Source organism: Peromyscus leucopus, chromosome 20, assembly GCF_004664715.2.
Source record: "Peromyscus leucopus breed LL Stock chromosome 20, UCI_PerLeu_2.1, whole genome shotgun sequence".
In the NCBI taxonomy this organism is placed as follows: domain Eukaryota; kingdom Metazoa; phylum Chordata; class Mammalia; order Rodentia; family Cricetidae; genus Peromyscus; species Peromyscus leucopus.
In genome coordinates this window covers 49,256,388-49,276,597 of record NC_051080.1, presented here as the reverse complement: position 1 = coordinate 49,276,597, position 20,210 = coordinate 49,256,388, and the positions used below count along the sequence as shown (strand labels likewise).

The 20,210-nt window shown below is 37.8% G+C and overlaps 1 protein-coding gene across 11 annotated transcripts in view; it reads right to left on the bottom strand.

The window, feature by feature from the left end:
* Oxr1 (oxidation resistance 1) overlaps positions 1 to 20,210 on the bottom strand; it is a 401,129-nt gene that overhangs the window by 10,359 nt on the left and 370,560 nt on the right. For 9 of the 11 annotated variants that reach the window (XM_028879297.2, XM_028879299.2, XM_028879300.2 and 6 more), the window contains one exon: positions 19,447 to 19,609. In XM_028879297.2, coding sequence (XP_028735130.1) covers positions 19,447 to 19,609 — 163 coding nt within the window. Of the gene's footprint in view, positions 1 to 14,310; positions 14,856 to 19,446; positions 19,610 to 20,210 lie in introns of those variants that run through there. The other 2 variants (XM_028879301.2, XM_028879302.2) reach the window with 2 other exon arrangements.

The window sequence follows — 20,210 nt, the reverse complement described above, 5'->3', positions numbered from 1 at the left end:
CATCTGCCTGCTACAACTGTAACATTCTACTTCTGCTAGGTCTGAGAACACAGCACCATGTTCTCACTGCGCCATGCTAGGACAGCCAAGGCTCACAACACCTCTGCTCTGACTTTCTATTAGGAACTGCAGTGCTCCGACTGCACACACATGGCTTCTGGTTCTACCATCACTTCTCAGCACAGGAGTACTAAATCAGTACATCTCTGGACTGTACTATTAGAAATGCTTACTTTAAAAACTGCTGGGTATGCCGGGCGGTGGTGGCGCACGCCTTTAATCCCAGCACTCGGGAGGCAGAGCCAGGTGGATCTCTGTGAGTTCAAGGCCAGCCTGGGCTACCAAGTGAGTTCCAGGAAAGGCGCAAAGCTACACAGAGAAACCCTGTCTTGAAAAACCAAAAAAAAAAAAAAAAAAAAAAAAAAAAAAAAACTGCTGGGTAACGAGTTGACAAGTTTTGCACACACTTGTACACTCACACCCTCAATAGATCTTTGCTTAGGATTAGGGCAGAATTTCCAATAACTTCTGAAATGTCCCTAAACATATTTTTGTCATTTTGTACTAAATATTTATGTAGTGTCCTCGCAACTGACAATTATAAAAGCATTAACTGAAAAGTGTTGATATTCTATGCCCTATATTATTAAATATTCTGCAAGATTTAATTCCTTATGCAAAACCAAGCACACCTATCTCATTAATATACAGACTGCTTTTGTTTTTGATACATTAAAAGACTTTAAAATTAAATTTCTTTATGATTTGTTGTTGGTACATGTTTGATTTTTAAACCTATTTTTTATCAGGTGTCATAAAAAATCCCTACAGTGAAAGAACTAGCTGAAACAGCACCCACTCTCCTCAAAAGCCTCTCCCTCCCTAGCCTGTGTGTGTGGTAGCTGCAGGTGGGCTCACATGTAGATGCCAGATACTGATACTGTCCTTCTCTCTCTCCACCTTGTTTTGTGAGACAGGGTACCTCCCTGGACCTGGAGCTTATGGCTCCAGGTAGCCCAGCTGCCCACAAGGCCCTGGGATGTGTGCCCCCATCCACTCCATCCCTCCCTTTCGTCTTCTTAAAGGACTGCTCTCTTTCCCAGGTGTACCTGCTGCCCCTTCACTTCTCTGTGGTTTGATCTGTAGCTGTTAGTCATGACAAAAACTGTACTTTCTAACATTCTGAATTCTTATGGGAAACTCTTAATCTTCTAAACTGCCTAGATTGCCCTTCCCGCTTGCTGCTGAATTTGAAAACCGTATATTACAGGTAAAAACTATTCCAGAAAACACACACAAAAACCTCACAAGTTTCCTCAGGTCAACACAACAATTACCGTTTCCAGACCACAACATAACTACAAAACCTTCCCACAATACAGCAAGTGTAGAAACAACACAAACACATGGTGATTCTTCTGAGCTGTAACACCTCTTGTGATTCACCTCACAGGTTATATTAGAAGCTGTGGCTACAAAAGCAGTTAAGCTAACTCACCCATAGAGGGGTTAGACTTCAAAAGTTGTCTTTGAAAGGCTCTTGCTTTAGTTAACTAAAATGAATTGGCTATCACTAATAGGAACAGCCCTATGCAAAGCTATGCAGTGGTTGCTGAAAGCTGTGCAAGACTTAAGAATAGAAAAGGCAAACGAAACTGGGCATGTCCCTAGTGCACCACTGTTTTTATCTTGGCTTTTGCTAAGCAACAATCACATGCTCTAGTAGGTGAATCTACTTATAGATAAGAAGAGTGGCGGCACCTTCCAGTCTTAGACGCTTAGTCACACCTGGGTTTACTGAGTCCAAAGCAAACCAAAGGAAGACATGCTTATTGAGGAATGAGTGATGACTGGCACTGTCTGGGGAGAGCTCCATCCATCACTGCTGCTTTTACTTTATCACTTTTTACCAGTTACCCAAGAATTAGAGGCTGAACGGTCCCTTACTTATCTGTGGCTTTAATTTTAGGTTTAAGATAACTATCTTATATATTTTGGGTGACAGTTCTGCAATTAAAGTTTCTGTTTCAGACTGACAACAATAAATATCTACCAATTAAAATAATACCTTTCTGCCTGATGGTGGTGGGGCATGCGTTTAATCCCAGCACTCGGGAGGCAGAGCCAGGAGAATCTCTGTGAGTTCGAGGCCAGCCTTGTCTACAGAGTAAGATCCAGGACAGGCACCAAAACTACACAGAGAAACCCTGTCCTGAAAAACCAAAAAAAAAAAAAAAAAAAAAAAAAAAAAAAATAATAATAATACCTTTCTTTTTGTGAGACAGGTTATCATTATGTGGTCCTGGCAGGCCTAGAAGTCACTATATAGGTCAAGTTGACCTCAAACTCACAGAGGTCTGCCTGCCTCTGCCTTTTGAGTACTGGGAATCTGTGTGCCAGCATGCCAGAAACAATACAATTTTTGATAAAGATGAAAAAAAACTTAGATACTAAAAATGAAAAATCATGGCCTTACTTGACTTTCTTACAGTCTAAATTCCTATAGGCCAAAGAGGATTCTGTGTGCTGTTTTATGACAAAATATGTTGTTACATTTAATCAGGAGTCTCCTCAATAAGAATTCTCAAATCATGAGATAGATCTACTCTGTGTTCCTTCTATCTTACTAGTTAACATTATTCTTATAGCTATTTTTAAGTGTTACTCCTTTATGTATACATTAAGTACACTTCCTAAATAAAAGTAAATTATGCTCACAAAAGGGATTAGCTTTATAAGCATTTTTTAAACACTGTTTTATAAACACTGGTGAAAGCAATGAGTCATTAATATAATGAAAGACTGTCATTGAAAGTCTAAGTTTCTTTAATGCCAGAAGCCTCTTTTTTTACTCATATGTGTTATTAAAGAGTGTGTGTGTATGTGTGTGTGTGTGTGTGTGTGTGTGTGTGTGTGTGTGTGTGTGAGAGAGAGAGAGAGAGAGAGAGAGAAGAAACAGAGAGACAGAGACAGAGGCAGAGGCAGAGAGTGTGTGTGTGAAAGAGAGACAGCACATGTGTGCAAGTATAGAAGATAACTTGTAGCTATCAGTTCTCATCTTCTGCCATGTGAGTACCAGGGATTGAATTTAGGACAACATGCTTGGCTGCAAATGACATTTTTACCTGCTGAGCTATCTTGCTGGCCCTTTCATCATCATCATCATCATCATCATAATTTGTATTCCTTCCTTCCAAGGCCTTATACATTCATTAAGTTTCTCTCTCTCTTTCCTTCCCTCCCCCTTCTCTCTCTTTATTCCTTCCTTTCTTTGAGAAAGTCTCATAGCATAGGCTAGACTCAAACTTAGTATGGGGCTGAGGATGATGATGAACCCCTTATCTTCCTGCCTCCGCTGTCAGGTGCTGGGAATACAGAGGTATCACATGGCGTCATGTTTCTTTAAATACTAATATATACTTATGCTATGGGGAGAGAAGACGGAGAAAGCTGTCATAAAACCTGTAAACTAACAAAGAAAAAATGAAACCGAGTACAGAAATGCATATCTTTAAAAAAAATGGCTAAAAGTGGGGGAATTTTTCCAACATACATACTGAATTAAGTAAGACTTTCTTTCATTCTTTTTTGTTTTTATGTTTTCAGTAACTTGTGATGTATGCAGAGAAGTTACTAGATTATCCAGAGGCTACAGTTATTAGAAATGACACCTTCCATCTATATCCCGTATTACACTACTGACAGTTAAAAGTACACAAATAAGGAAACCAAGAATTTCTATTTGAAAGCATGCTCACTCTGGCTAATGTCATGCCTCCAGTAATGAAATGGTTTGGATACAACACAAAGGCCAATGGGAAGGAAGTAGCATATCCTACCTACACCATATAATTAAACATCATCTTCTAGTCTCTCTGGCCTTTGAAGGTCCCTCAGAGGCAGGAAGTACTTTTGTAAGCATTTACTTCCATAGTTATCAATGTAGATGCAGAATAAAACTTATACAACTCCATTTTAGATGGATAGAAAGAAACAACACTAGCAAATTAGAGAGTAGAGAAAATAAAATTCAGAGTTGCTCTCAGTCCCCGTCTCTTGAATCAGAACACATTCATCTACCTGACCGCTTGCCGAACAGACAGCACTAAAAGGAGTCCGCCTACTCACTGCTAGACCCATGGAGTCAGAGCACCTCTTCCCTCACACCACCACACATCCTACTTGTAACAAACGGTGACTTGACACTGAGAACCACAACCGGTCAATGTGCTGAGAATAGAACTCCAGAGTGCTCAGCTCTACATTGGATGTCTTTATCACACCTCTCCCCTGCATGACCTAGGGATCCTCATGGAAGAGGAGGCAAAAAATTATAAGAGCCAGAGGTGGTGGATGACTTCAAGGAAATCATGTTTTCTGACATAATGGGGTAGATGCACGTATGAGCTCACAGTGATTGTTAAAAGTGTGCACAAATCCTGCATAAGCTCAAGCAAGGCAAAATCCCAGCATATAGGTAGGGCAGTGTGGGGTGGGCACACACCCCCGCCCTTAGCTCAGGACCTATTAGCATTTGATAACTCTTAGAAGAGGGAGAGTCAGCTTTCTTCAATGACATAAGCCTCGCTCTGTCTACACAATGCAGGACAGGCTCCACTCCCAAGAGTAAATGGACAATACCAATCAACTTGATTGGGAGAAAACACAAACAAATTAAAAACAATGAAAAAAGAAAACTCAAAGTTCAGGATTGAGGGGTGAGGGTGAATATGGGGAGAGTTGAGGGGGGCAGAATCAAAACACACTATGAAAATCTCAGATTTAATAAAAATATTATTAAAAACAAACAAAACCCAGTATCTTCTTGGCTTGGTGGTTCTTCTAGAATACTGACATATTTATGCCTGAGATTGCTCCCAAACAAACTAAATCCTCTACACATCATTTATTACCACTACTTCCTGAATTAAAAAAAAAAGTAGTAAAAATAAAAATATTATCTATGCATGTATAGTTACTTTGGTTAACTAAAATATGTTTTAAAAGGAAATATAAGTTTGAGTTATATCTAACGAAAATGAATGATAGCAGTATTTCTGAAGCCATGTAACTTGTTTTTTACTATAATTCAACAATTAAACTGTCTTCATTACAAAAGAAGCCCTGTTCTACTTTCTCTAGTGAAAACTGTTGCTTTCACAATAACATGTCATGGAATTATAATAAAAGATATAAAAAGAGTAAACAGGCAATCACAAATTAGAAAACAGAACTAATAAGAAGAAGAACAGGGTAAATGCAGAATAAAAAACAAACAGAATATGTAAGTGTAATTCTCTAAGGGGGAGGATGGCTTCTTCCAGAGCAGCGTGAACCTTTCAAACGCTAACACCGCAGCTGGCCCTCCTCAAACTACTTGTGACTGTTAGTTAAAAATGAACCCAAAGAAGAGCTAGTGGCCCTGGAGTGGCCACAAAGGAAGTTAAGGGATAAACTGATGAGAATAAATAGAATTATCTGTCTTCCCAGTCCAAAGATAACAAAAGGTAAAACATAAATTCACAATAATAAATTAAACTAGCTATCTCCTATCACAAGCACACACTTTCAGTTTTGGGCCACACAGCACAGAATTGAACTGGCTGCACAGTTAAACCAAGAGTTTAACAATTTCTTCCTCAGTTGGCCTCAGGAGCTAGCACAGTTTTCATGCCCAAGGTTCACCTCACCATGGAGAGAATGCAATTTTCATGCCAATATCAATAAAAAGCCTGAGCAGATGGAGTCTCAACTAGACTAATCTCTATTCTTTTCCCTCTTTGCATGACTTGTCTCTTCTTAGGGGCTGCTTCCCTTTTCCTGAATGCTGGTTTCATTTCAAGCTCCTTTAACCTTTCTTCTGGTCCATGTTTGGTTCTTCAGGAAGAAGCTCTAGATAGCATCCTTAACTGTCCTCCTCAACCTCAGGCCACATCACCCACGGCTGAGGTGGCTTTCCAGTTCTCCTCTAACAGTCTCTTAGGAGAAGGTGCCACCATACCATATAGCCCTGGTTGGTCCCCTTCAATCCTCCCCCTCCATTCCTCTCCCCTCCTCACTGCTGCTGGGATTATAAGGTAGGTAGGACACCACAGAAATAGTGACTTGAATCAATCTTCTACCACCGGGGAGGCAGGGGCAGATGATCTCTGTGAGTTCAAGGCCAGCCTGGTCTACAGAGTGAGTTCAGGACAGCCAGGACTTCATAATAGAGAGAACTGGTTCCCCTACTCCCACCACCAAAAAATCAATCAATCAATCAATTAAATAAAACTGACTGCCTAATCATATTTACAGATTACTCAGAATTTCTCAACAATACAGAAAATACTTAAAGCCTTTCAATTATAGAATATGTATGCTGTAATAGCTTTTAAGAATGATAAATATAAAAAGTGAGTCTCATAAAAGGGGTGATCCTTTAATACCACATTAGGAGGAAAAACCACCCATTTACTTAATCTGTTGTCCCTTAATGTCTATGTTCTCCGAGCAAGAACACAGTTCTCAAGGAATATAAGCACACTCTTTCAAGGTTCTTTTGGATTCACTTGTTCTTTGGCAAATGAGTGTGAATTTATTGAGGAGTTAATAGGGTTGTGACACTCAGGATCTTAACACTTAAATAAACAGTTGATATTAAACGCTCCTTTTCAGAGGTTTTATCACATTTATGTACATATGTGCACACACAGTACAGAAGTGTGGGCCTGCATGCTGCTGCACGCATGTTGAAATCAAAGCAAATGCTGTCGAGTCAATTCTCTCCTTCCACTCTATGGGTCCCAGGGACAGACCTCAGATTGTCAGGGTTGGTGGCAAGTGCCTTGACCTGCTAAGCCATCTTGCTAGCCCCTTACATGGTTCTTTTATTAAATTACTGATCTTTTTCACTGATAAGTTCATCAAACAAAATACTGCAACATGGCAGAAAACAAATGGCCAAGCTAGAATTGTATATCCAAGCAAAACTATTTTGCAAAATGAAAAAAAAAAAAAGAAAAAGAAAAACCCCAAACAAATAAACAAACAAAAACCAGTTGTACCTCAGCTATCCACGAGGAACTTGGTCAATGTGGACTCCTGAACCCCCAGGTATTCAAGTCCCTGACACACATACATACCCCCATATGTTACAGTCCATCCATGATGTACTTCAAATACCAAACACAATGTAAATGCTAGATAAGAACTAGTTATTATTATTGTATTATTTTGGAATAATAACAAGAAAAAAATCTGTACATGTTTCAGCACAGTTTTCTATTTTTAATATACATCTAATTTTGAGAGACACAATCTAAGAGTATTAACCATCAACAATTCTTCAGAGAAGAAATTCCCAGAATATCAGCAAGAAGAAAAATAATCCCCAGAGATCTGAGATATATGCAGTGAAAAATTAACTAAGACCACTAATGTATTTGTATTTAAGCACTGTCTCAATAAAATAATATAAGTATGATTCGTGAGAAAAGAAGAATGAACACAGACTTCAACAGCCCATAACTGGGAAGAGGAGATGGTAGGCAACAGAGATCAGAGAATCTTTTCGTTGCTCAGGAAGGGAACTAAAGACATTAACAAGACTTTTATGGAACAAAATTTTGGGGATTCTACGGAAAGCAAACCAACAACAATAATAGAACCTTAATAGCAAACAGCACGGGCCCTCCTCTCAGGCTGGGAAGGGGAGATAAACCTGACAGGAGATACAGCACAGTGTTCCCTTAGAAAAGTAGGTAAGTTAAACAATGAGTTAGAACAAATAATTCTGTATGCTGAAAAGTGGAGAGAGAAAAAGGGATTCCTACCTTAAGCTATACCTTAAAAATATGTACTGCAAATAATAGGACAAGTACTAGAAAAAGTTAAAATGAATATAATTGAAATGCTTAACAGGTAAAAATTCTAAAATCATAAGATGTTTAATTAAAAGGTGGAAAAGAGTGGGAGATCAGTTCCCAAAAGACATAAACCACCAAAAGTCACACAAGAAGAAACAGATCATATGATTAGACCTATCCCTTAATTAGACAGAATCATGGGTTAACCTTCCAAAAAAGAAAGCATATGGATTTACTGATAAGTAAATGCCAAACATGGAAGGAAGAAATGGAACTAATTCTCCACAATCTCTTGTAGAAAATAGAAGCAGAGTAAATACTTACTAACTCATTCTGTGAGGCCAGCATTACCCTAATAAAAAAACAAATAAAGACATTACAAGAAAAGAAAACTACAGAACATTATCTCTCATGAAAATACATGCACACATATTTAACAAAATATCAGCCAGTGCCATCAAATAATGCGTGGAAATAAATATACATAATGATCAAGTGAAATTTATTACATGTATACAAGGCTGGTTCAATACTTGAAAAGCAATTGATATACCCCAGAGGCTAAAGAAAAATATTGTGATCACAATTATCAATAGAGAAAATCCAATATTCATTTGTGATGAAAACAATCACAGAAACAACAACCAAGAAGCACAGAGGAGGCCAATTTGATAAAGAACATATAAAAAGAATAATTCTATAGTTATCATCACAAACAACAGGAGAAACAAGATTCTTTTGTATTAAAACCGGGAGAAAGGCAAGATTTCCCCTCATTACTTCTATTCAACAGCTTACAGGAAGTCCTCAAAAACACAATGAAATAGAAGACATGCAGAAAAGAAAGGAGGAAATTAAGCCTGTCTTTGTTTTAAAAATGCTATGGATTGTCAATAAAGAAATCTACCATCAGCTAAAACACTACTGGGATCAGCAAACGGCAGCAGGGCTTCCAGCATAACAGGTCACTATGAAAATCAAGTTCCTGCCATTCACATTATTTACTTTAGTTCCAAATTACAAAATACCTAGGCACAGACCTAATGAAGTGCATAGAAGATCTAACGTGGAGAAAGTGTGAAATCCTGATGAAGAAAACAAAGGTTTAAGTACATGGAAATGTTCTATGTTCATGGGTAGGAAGATGCGTTTGATGTTACTAAGATATCTACCATTCCCCATTTCATCTACTGTTTCAACACAATTTCAGTTCCAATTCTAAGTTATTCTGATCTGAAAGGTTTCCATGGAAAGACCAAAAACAGCTGGAAAGAAAAGCCAAACACCTGGAGCACTGTCACTGCTGTCTTTTGAGACTTACCATCAAGCTCCAGGAAGCAAGAGAATAAGGCTGCCAACCAGCAGACAGACCCGTGGAATAGAACATAACACATCCACATACACATGGCAATCGATTCTGGCCACCAGAGGAAGGACAAGAATGAAAAGGGGGTGGTCACTACCCCCGAGACCAGGCTTGTCAAACAGGAGAAAAAAGTTCTCGTCTTTCACTGAAAAATTCAAAATAGATTATAGGACCCAGATGGAAAATGTAAAAATATAAGATTCTTTAAATATATGCAAAACTCAAGGTAACCAAGGGTTTGAACAGTTATTTTTAATGGAATACCAGCCGGGCTGTGGTGGCATGCCTTTAATCCCAGCACTCAGGAGGCAGAGCCAGGCGGATCTCTGTGAGTTCGAAGTCAGCCTAGTCTACAGAGCGAGATCTAGGACAGGCACCAGAACAACACAGAGAAACCCTGTCTCGAAGAAAAATAAATAAATGGAATACCAAAAGAATAATCATGAATCAGAAAATTTAGAAGCTAGATATGATTAAAAATGAAAACTTCTATGAAGTCAAGCCACAAATCATACCCTTTCTCCAATATATATAATTGAAAAAGAACTGCTATGGAAAATAAATGAAGAATTCAACATAAACAGCAGGATATTATTGTGTGCTTGTTAGGATGTACAAACCCCAAGCAACTGACAGGATTTGCACTTTCTGTTGGATCAATTCAGAATGGTGTAGCCACTCTGGTACTGTCTCCTAAAACTAAGCACACTCTTACCATATAACCCGCCATTTGGGTTCCCTGATATCTACCTACGTGACTTGAAGACATGTTTATACAGAATCTGGATGTCAATTGCTTTTCTGATAAGTGCTCACAACCCAGAGCACAAGAGCAGTCAGTGAATATGTGAACTGGTATATCCACACAATGGAGTATTACAGAGCAGTCTTAAATGCACATTGCTAGAAATCCCAACTGTATTATTTCATGACTACATGACTGAAAAAGACTAACTTACAGAAACAGGAAGAAGGTTAGAGGGTGCCCGCAGTTTAGAGAGGGGATGGAGAATGGATAAGTATATAGCTCCTCTGCAGTTTCTAGTACAGTGAGAGTGTACTATGGTCCTATAATTATTCACTTGTAATTATCCATAAAATACACAGTATAAAAATGAATTCTAATGATACCCATGCACTCTGAGTTACCATAACATGTCAATATTAGTTCATTAACTTTTAGCAAATGTACCCATTAGCGAATAGTAGAGAAAATTGTGTACAGGGGATAAAAAAAAAAAGAGTATATGAGAACTATGCTTCCTGTTTAATTTTTCTGTAAACCAAAAACCATGGTCTGCAAGATATGCTAGGGCAATGGTGGCCACAAAGCTTGTGGGAGTAGTCAACCAGTATCTGATTTGACTTAAGACCCACTCTACCAGATGGAACCCATACCTGACACTGAGCAAGAACCCAAGACTAGACAGCCTGGGGATACAGGGTAAGACCAAGTACTACTGTGAGAGTGAGAGTGAGAGTGAGAGTGAGAGTGAGAGAGAGAGTGAGAGTGAGACAGAGAGACAGAGAGAGAGAGAGAGTGAGAGAGAGACAGAGAGAGAGACAGAGAGAGAGAGAGAGAGAGAGAGAGAGAGAGAGAGAGAGAGCGAGCGAGCAATAAATGGCTCTTAGTGACATTCTGCTATACTCATAGATCAGTGCTTTGTTTAACCATCATCAGGGAAGTTTCCTCCTGCAGCAGATGGGAACAAATATAGAGACCCATAGCCAGAAATTATGCAGAGTAAGAGACCTTGGAACACTCAGCCCTAAATAGGACATCTCCATCAAACCCCTCCCCTCAGGGTTCAGGGGAACCTTGAGCAAGAGGAGACAGAAAGAGTATTCTCTGTGTGTATATTATGGCTTCCAGTTTAGTGGTTTTATGGGATTCCTGAGTGTGGGAATGAGAGTCTGTTTCTTGTGCCTTCTCTTGGGCTTTTTTCCTCTGTTTGCTTGTTTTGTCTAACTCTGATATGATAGTTTTTGTTTTATCTTATTGTATTATTTTTATTTGTAATTGTCCTATAAAAATAAATAAAAGTATAAATGCTATTCAGTAAAATAAAAAAGCAATGGAATAATAACATACTCAGAGTGGTGGTTGTCAATTTGGGGAAGGTTAACATGAGACAGAAAAATCCCATATAAACAAATACAATGTAAATGTGATGCTATAATTTTAATGTTCTGTAGAGAATCAGATCTTCATTTTATCCTTAGTTCTTTAATTTATATACCTAAGATATGCTTTTCAACTACTAAGTCAAATACAAATGTGAAAGTCCAACACCAGTATGGGTGAGTCCCTTCAATTAAGTTGTGACTATCCCTAGAGCAGATGTGTTAGGGACAGTAAGGCACACGTTAAAAGGTCTTCAGTACACTTCCTGTCATTACTACAGGTAGGCAGCATGCCATGGCAGAAAGAATAATGGCTTTGAGATCAGATCTCTAACTTTCATTCAGTTTCTAATAGCTCTGTGAACTTGAACAACCTCAATCTATTTCCTTGTTTTTCCAACTGGAAATAATATTAAAAAACCCACCTTCCCTCTTTATACTCTACAGACTGTGAGAGTGGGAAGAGCAGAGACTTAAAGACATGGACGGGACACATAGAGTGAAGGGCTCACTCTGAATTTAACCACTGAAGTAGATGTCCCTGACTCGTGTACAAAGGAGACACAATAGAGTAATACTTACGGGGTTGTAAAGCTTCACAAGGACAACTTACGCTGGGTATTTAGAATAGCACTCAAGATCCAGAGCTAGCTGCAGTCACTATCTCCCTCATCACGACTGCAGGCCTCAGGCTGCAGTTGACCGACTGCACATTTAAAGTGCTGCTGCTTTGGAAGCCAGTGTGGGAGCTAATTCACAGACATGTCAGAAATGCATCAGCAGCTTTCCTTCACTGTGGTTCCACATGCAAAATGCCAGATAAAGAAAACCTGTCTTTTTCACATGAGGACAATCTAAAGTAATTAAAATGGTGAAAAAACAAATTACTAATAAAAATAAAAAAGTAATGTTGGTACATAATGACTTTAATGCTGAAGACGAATTGGACTAAGCCTAAATTTTTATCAAATACTTTCCAGCAAATTACAGCTTACTAACTGATAACAAAAAGATAAGAACTGAAACAAGTGTCTAACAAATACATGACCAGCTCCAAGCAAATCAATGACTGGAAATCAAAGTTGAAGATGTCAGCATGAATTTTAAAAGCAGCCTTAAGGCTAAAAAATGAAAGGAATAAAAACAAAGCAAGCGTAATTGGGTAATATGATTCTCATGGAAGCTAAGTTGCAGAGGGTTAATTTCCTTCTATACATTTTGTCTGAGGCATCTTCTATCTAATATGATAAATGTTATTTTAAAATAATATTTGTTTACTTTGTATATGTGAGAGTATGTATGTGCCAGGGAGCATGTGTGGAGTCAGAGGACAACTTTCAGTCGTCAGTGTTCTCTTTCCACCACATGGGTCCTGGAGATTGAACTGGGATCATCAAGTTTTGCAGCAAGTATCTTTACCCACTGAGCCATCCTGCCAGTCCTTCAATATGTTTGAGTTAAGTTATCTCTTTCATAAAATGAAAATATCTCTTATTAGCATATGGGTTAAGTATAAGATCAAATTTGACAGTACATATACTAGTATTTAGACTACTGTCACTGCTGACAGAAATATATGATCACATAGCAGCTCTGTAAGACAGTTTATCATTGAAGTCTCTCGGTAACTATTGATCAGATGTGTAAAACACATGAAGCATACTAAAAAGCAGTGACACAGAGAGAAGAAACCTCAATTGTCAGGGTTCCGACACACTGTTTATTCTCTCAGAAGAAACATGTTTTGCTTTCAGTTTCAACACAGAAGAGCCCTGATAAGGAAAGCCTACCACAGGGCCTCTCGGCCACCCATTACAAACCCACCTTGCTCAAGCCCTTCCCTGTGCTTCACTCCTAGATCCGCATCTCAAGCAGGAACGCTGGAACTGAGCTCGACACACAGGAGGACACAGCACTACCCAGAAAACCTTCATTCGACCAAGTGGGGTGTGAAGCCTTGCTAACTGTGAGCTGATTCACCTTAGTCCAGAACACTCCATGCAGACTTCCTCATCTCACAACTGCACTTTCCAAGCTCTGATGAAAGTCAAGTGAACTATTACATGCTTGTCTACACCACATACACAGGCAAAGCTGATGACCAGTAAGAAACAGGAAAAACACCCGAGAAAACAATTAGAAAAGAGCTTCTAACAAGCATGACGGACTTGGGGAGTGTAGTAAGTATGTGATGTGCGGCATTATGCTGACCTATGCAGCTCAAAACATCTACAATTTGCCTAAATTTGTAATTAAAATATTTTTAAAAATTAATGGTAAGTACTTATTTAAACTGTAAATAAAAGACTATGAATACTTTTATTGCTCTTGGTTAAAAACTAAAAAGCTAAGTAGTTAATCTAATAAATCTGGTCACAAATTTAAAATTTAATATTTTGAGGTGCATAAAACCCTAAGTGTTGATGTAATAGAAAATTAAAAACCTGAAATGATAATTAATAACATCAACTAAAGGGATTTTCTCATTTTTGACATGCTTTACATTTAGGAGAGTACAAAGAAACTTTTTGAATAGCTTTACAAACCATTTCTTAGACTACAGAATAATAGCATATTTTCAAGAGTTCCCTAAAAGTTATAACAGAATCTATTAAATTAAATTTAGTTTTTACTCTCTTCTCTTCTTTTAGACAAGGAAAACAATTCTGAATCCTTTCCTACAAGATTAAGTTTAAATGAAAACATTAAGACAGTAATAAAGATTTGCTATCTTTTTTCTGAAGTGAATAAAAAACACCTTATTTTTACACAGCAAAATTCTAGTGGCATATTAATTCCCTTTTGACAGATATTTAGAATGCTTAGCTATATCTTCAAAGTATTTTCTCCAATCTTTTACATTTTTACTCTATAAATATTCTGTTTATATATTCAAGTACTAGATAATTTTGCATAATGGCACTGATACAAGACTGGCAGATACAGAAACTGCTATAATTGATCAAGATTTACCAGAGTGTATTTATGATTAACTGGTTGATGTCTTCTCCCTTTTTTCCCATACCAGAGACGGGACATTTCCTTCCCAGGTCACATTAAGCTTCAGCAAATCACGGAGGAACTGTTTTCAAAAGCATTCTTCCTCTGTCAAAGATAAATGTCCAGCACCAGAGCCCTGCTACAGTGACAAAACAGTTTGCTAGCAACAAAGATTTGATTGACGTGACAGAGAGCTAATCACTAAGTAGTATCCATTGAACAGACAGTCCTGAGTGGAGACTGTAAAGCTGGGGAGGGAAGAGAGTGTTTCCCATGCTTAAGTTCGGTTGCACCGCACCCAAATGTGCAAAGAAAGGGCTCCAGAGTTTAAAGACACAGAGCACATATTTCCATGGCACTAACAGATACACTAAAAGTGTCATGGTTACACGTAATGCACTGTGTATAATTTCCAGAATTCCTCCCAAATCACACATATGACTGCAATTAACATTTTACTGTTTGTTCATATAGTTCCATAACTTTTTTCTATTTCTTTTTTGTTAGACTTTTATTACTTATAGCCAATAATCCTAAAAATTTAATTTTAAGAGAATATTCATAGATAATAAGCTCATTTTAAAATGTTTTCTAGTATATTATTTATTGAGAGATACTTATATTTACTGTGTCTATATATGCTATCCTTCATTAACTACTAGTATATGGAATACAAGCAGCTTATTTGTTAAAAGATTAAGTACAAACCATAACTAGATTTAATTTAGATGTAAATTATCTGGAGTTCAGTTTTTTCTATGCTATAATGGTTATGTCCAAATATTTCTTCCACTTTAAGGTAAACTGGCTCTCCTGTTAACTTGCTATGTATAATACACAATGCCATCTCCTCACATAGACACTACTTTTCAAGGACATACAGCACTGCACCCCCATAGAACCCAGCATACCCTGCACTTACTATTCTCCTCCCTGTATACCAGCCCTTCCCATTACTTTCCACCACATAATGACAAAATACACTGTGGTCACAGGGCATCCCCTTAACACCACTCCCCAAAACAAAACCATCAACAATACTAAAAAAATGGGGGGGTGATGTTTTAAAAACCTGCCAAAACTACTAGACAATCTTTCTCAAACACGAAAATAGGTGCTTCAAAATGAAGTGTGATATTAAAAACAAAACAACAAAACAAAACCAACAAGCACAGCACAGCCTGTTCTGTTTGCTGTCCATTCAATAGCCATCCCTGAGAAATGTGATCTCCTTATGTTGACTGTAGACATAAAGACTCCTTTTATTGCTTAATAGTTTTAACTGAATGTGCATTTTGATAACTAGGCTGAGTTAGGAATGATTAGGAAATATTTTTGCTTGTACTTTAATATACTGACTCAATTTTAATTTGCAATTACACAGTTCTTTAATAACTATAATGAAATATATTTAGGAAAATAAACATAAGCGCATTTATTATTACCCAGCTGTTTAGCAGATACCATGTTAAATATGCAACTGCAGTCCTCTGGCATGGCTTTTATCGGAAGATGCAGCAGTATTACAGTGGTGTTCTTCTTTGGAAAATCTAATGAATGACTACAGTGATAATTCTACCTAATGACAGCTGTGCAAACAGAACTGAGTCCATACAATAGGGGGAAAATCCAGTAATGATATCATTGAGTTTAGTGGTGCAGAAAACTAACATTAAGTTAAATATTTACATGTATGTAATCCAACTGGAGAACATTGGAAGTTATAATCAAAATCAACATACAAATAATTTGAAAAATTAAGCCAGAAGGTAGATGATAAAATGCTTTGAATAATCCTTTGGGGGCTTACATCATAAGCAGGTGACATATCACATTTATACTTAAATTGATGAGCTTTGGGTGATTGAAAAGTTCTGAGTAATATCAAACACTGAAAAAAGAATCAGCATCTAAGGAAGTAAAACTGAATGGAACACCAATTTATCAATGCTTTGGCAAGAGATAAAGTTAGAGCCTTTTCTTCTGACAACAGTCACTCCCAAAACGGAACTCCAGTCAGGGAGAGGGACAGGTGGCAAAGGGGCTTGCTGCCTGGTGGCCTGATTCCTGGGGTCCACACAGTGGAAGGAGAAAACCAACTCCGACAATGTTCCTCGGACTTCTCAGATCCCTTTCATAACGCAGTGTTTGTTCTGACGTATCATTAGGGGACCTCACTGCTGAAATGTGGCTAAACCTCACCCCTTTTTGTGGGAGAGGGGTTCGGCTGGTCAGCTTGTCTGGAACTCACACATAAATCTCCAACACTGCGCCTTCTTCCTACTGTCCCCAGACTTCTGATTCTGAAATTCTTGCCTTTTTATTTAGTCATAAGACTGTCATTTAATTTCTGTAGTTTGGAGACAAAGCTAATTAAATACATCTTTAAAGTTTTCCTATTCAAACTGCACATCTGGCAATTTTGGGCGCCATGACGTACAATTGTTTAACAAATCTTAGCGGAATTAGGAAGATGACAGAGGGTATGCAAGGATCTACAATGGCCAACAAGTGATTGACGGAATCCTCTGCGCCGGGAGAGTAGGAGGAAAGGTACGTCGTCTTTCCACATTATTGTCATATACACAAACTTTTGATTTTTGTTATTGATGGTCCCTAGAAGAAGGGATGAAGGCGAACAGATCAAACAGTAACAAAGAACTTCCTAACAGAACCTTCCTAAGATGGAAAGCATTGCTCTTTCAGGTCACACATTTTCCATCACTGATGTTAATACAAAAGACTTGTGTAAGATGCAAAATGAGAAAAGCAGATGGCAGCCAATTTTACTTTCTGGCTTATAATCTCATAAAGTTTATAGTTGGAAAGTTAATCACGCATACAGGTTGTCCAAGCAGTCTTAAGGAAATCTGCTACCAGGGTAAGGTATCAGCCTTTCAGTCTGAAGCTTAGTTCCTTAGTTGCACTACTCATGTTCAAGACCCCCACAGTCACGAACAAGCAGCAGCTACTGCACTAATCCACACGACGCTGGTTCTACAAGGTGGAGCAAGTTTACAAACTCAACTTTTCCTACCACTACTGTTTTGTTTTGGGTAAATTTTCCCAGGACAAACGAGAAGGTATATAAATCTTTAAACTTTAAATTATAATCCTCAAAGTTTTCCCCAGAAACTGAAGCCATTTCTTTGAGTCAAAATAGTCAGCAGTGGGAATGGGGGGATGTCACAGGTTAAAGTGCTTATCAGGTAGAAAAGCAAAACCTAAATATGGGAACTTGGAGCCTCAGAAGCCATGTAAGGACCAGGTGCAGTGGAGGCTGCCTGTGATTTCAGCTTTAAAAATGGAGATGGGGATCACCAGACAAGATGGCTGTGAAGATAAGCAGTATCTGTAAACTCTGGGTTTTACTGAGATCTGCTGCCTTAAAGAATAAGGTAGAAGAGCAATCAAGAAGATTCATATCAGCCTTGTACACATACTACAGTCCACACATATGCAAACATTCATACACATCCATGCACACTACACATGCATTCACATGAAAAGAAGAAGCAAGAAAAAGTCATTAGTTTCATATATCCAAACTTAAGTGATCCAACCAAATTAGGGGAAAAGATCTTGATTCTCTTTCTTGATTCAAAATACTGCCACCCATCATTTTACTGCCCCAGTTAGAAACTTCATCATAACCTGGTTGCCATTAAATCCTCATCATTTACATAACATCTTTTACTAATTTATTTCCTCTTGTTGTAACCTACTTTAACTGCTACTATCTTAAACTTGTACACATCTTTGGAAATCTGGACAGTTTACCTTCTGAAGCTAAGAACACAGCCGGAATACCGAGTCGCCATGTGACCCCATCCACACACAGTAAGTGGAAACGTGTGCCCAGCACTCTCCATAAATTCCCTTCCTGCCTCTTTGCTACTCCTCAGTTTCCAGGAACCAGGAGTCTACGGACTTCAGGTACTTTTGCTCTTTTGACATTAGACCTTCCCCTGTTCTGCACCCATTATCTAGGAGATATGTCCATGCAATTGCTTATAACCTCAGGTATTTTTTCATTGGTGTATTACTTGAATGCTATAAATATCTGCAAATTTACCCATCTATTCTGCTGATAGTAACTCAGGTGATTACTAACTTGGAGCTGTTAAAAATAAAGCTGTAGCTAAGATTAATACTTTTTATTTAGATATTGAAATAAATATACAATGTTATTTTTCTTTCCCTTCATCATATTGATGATATAGTAGAAACAGATGTTGTATGTAAAACACAATGACGTCAGACAAAAAAATCAGGAACACAGCTTAAACAAGACACGCCATGTATACCTTCATCATTATACATGCTAAGTGTATGCACAGTAAATTCCTATCACACAAATAACCATGAACATTAACCAAATGGATAATAAAATTTGACTCCATTTATTATCACATTTTAGCATCTGCTCTGCTTTCTAATAATATAAAGAAGAGATTAATTAAGATAAAAATACCAAAATAATGAAAATGTTATTATCCTATCCACATCCCAAGATAAAGCATATAAAATGACATAATCTTAAATTTTTTTTTATCTACAGGGAGCTTTTAAAAAAGCTTTTCAGTATTAACTTGGACACTGTTTATAAACTCATTAAATTTGAGCACATAAAAATTTTTAATATAAAATTAGCACCAACTTACTGCCCTCACATTAGTATCACCAAATTCAGGTCAAGATAATGCTTATTAGGTATGAAACTTGGAAATGACAGCTAATTTTTCCAAATGTGCTAAATGAGTGTTTTTCATGTAGAAGAAAAAAATACAGATAAGTCAAATAGGAAATTTTCTATGACAATATAAGAACAATTAATGTTATTTCCAACTTTGCCATGTTATCTTTCTTTAACAATACTAAAATACATTAAAAATTACTTTATCGTTAATGACCCAGTATCTTAATATAAAAGCAGAGTGACAAAGAGCATTAAGCTACTCCTTAGATTCATCCAATAAACACATCTGTGCATGGACTATGAATGGCCTTCAGTGACTTCTCCACGTCTATGGAGCACCGTAAGTTATACAGTCCCACCCAGTGAAGAGGAAGCCAATGAGATGCTGCTGCGAGTCTCACTCTTCTTACCTCCCACTCCCTGGCTGCGGCTTCACCAGTAGCATCTTCACCTGTTTCAGACTCTTCAATCTTTTTGACTACTATGAATCCAGGCTCTCTGGTATATTCACCAGTATCTTCTGCATATATTTCTGGACTCCACTGAACGAAGAAGGCATACAAATGCTCTGTCCTGTTAGAGCAAATGGTTGTTAATAGGCCTAGTATTATGTGCTATTAGCTAAAGTTAAAAGACTATATTTGTGAAATGTTTTGATAGAAGTTGAAGACTTTCAGAATATGCTAGGCTTTGTTAAACAATAAATTTCACTATCAGGAAGACATTATCTTTAAAAACTGACTATCATTTGTTAAGTTCTAAAAACACACTGCACTAGGACTGCCTTTGGAAGGCTTTTCACTGTACTAACCACAGAGTAATGCTTCCTACTGAAGACAGCAGGAGTGGGGAGGAAATCAACAAGCAGCATTCGGAGTGAAGCAGCAGTCCACAGTCAAGTCTTGCTTCAGAGGTTGACAATCTGATCTTTTACACACCTGTTTCCCCTTCTGGTATTTTGCTAACTGTAACAAACTGTATCGGTTGCTGCACTATGCAATAAACTATGTGTTTACTGATTTAGTTAGCATGGGCAATTGAAACAGAAAACTCCCAGCTAACATGTAACAGCCAATAGCAACGGTTCTAGGAATTATACATCCATCTCATGATCTAAAACGTTATGTGACACCTCACATATTAAAAGGCTAGTAAGTTTTACCTTCCAGGTAAT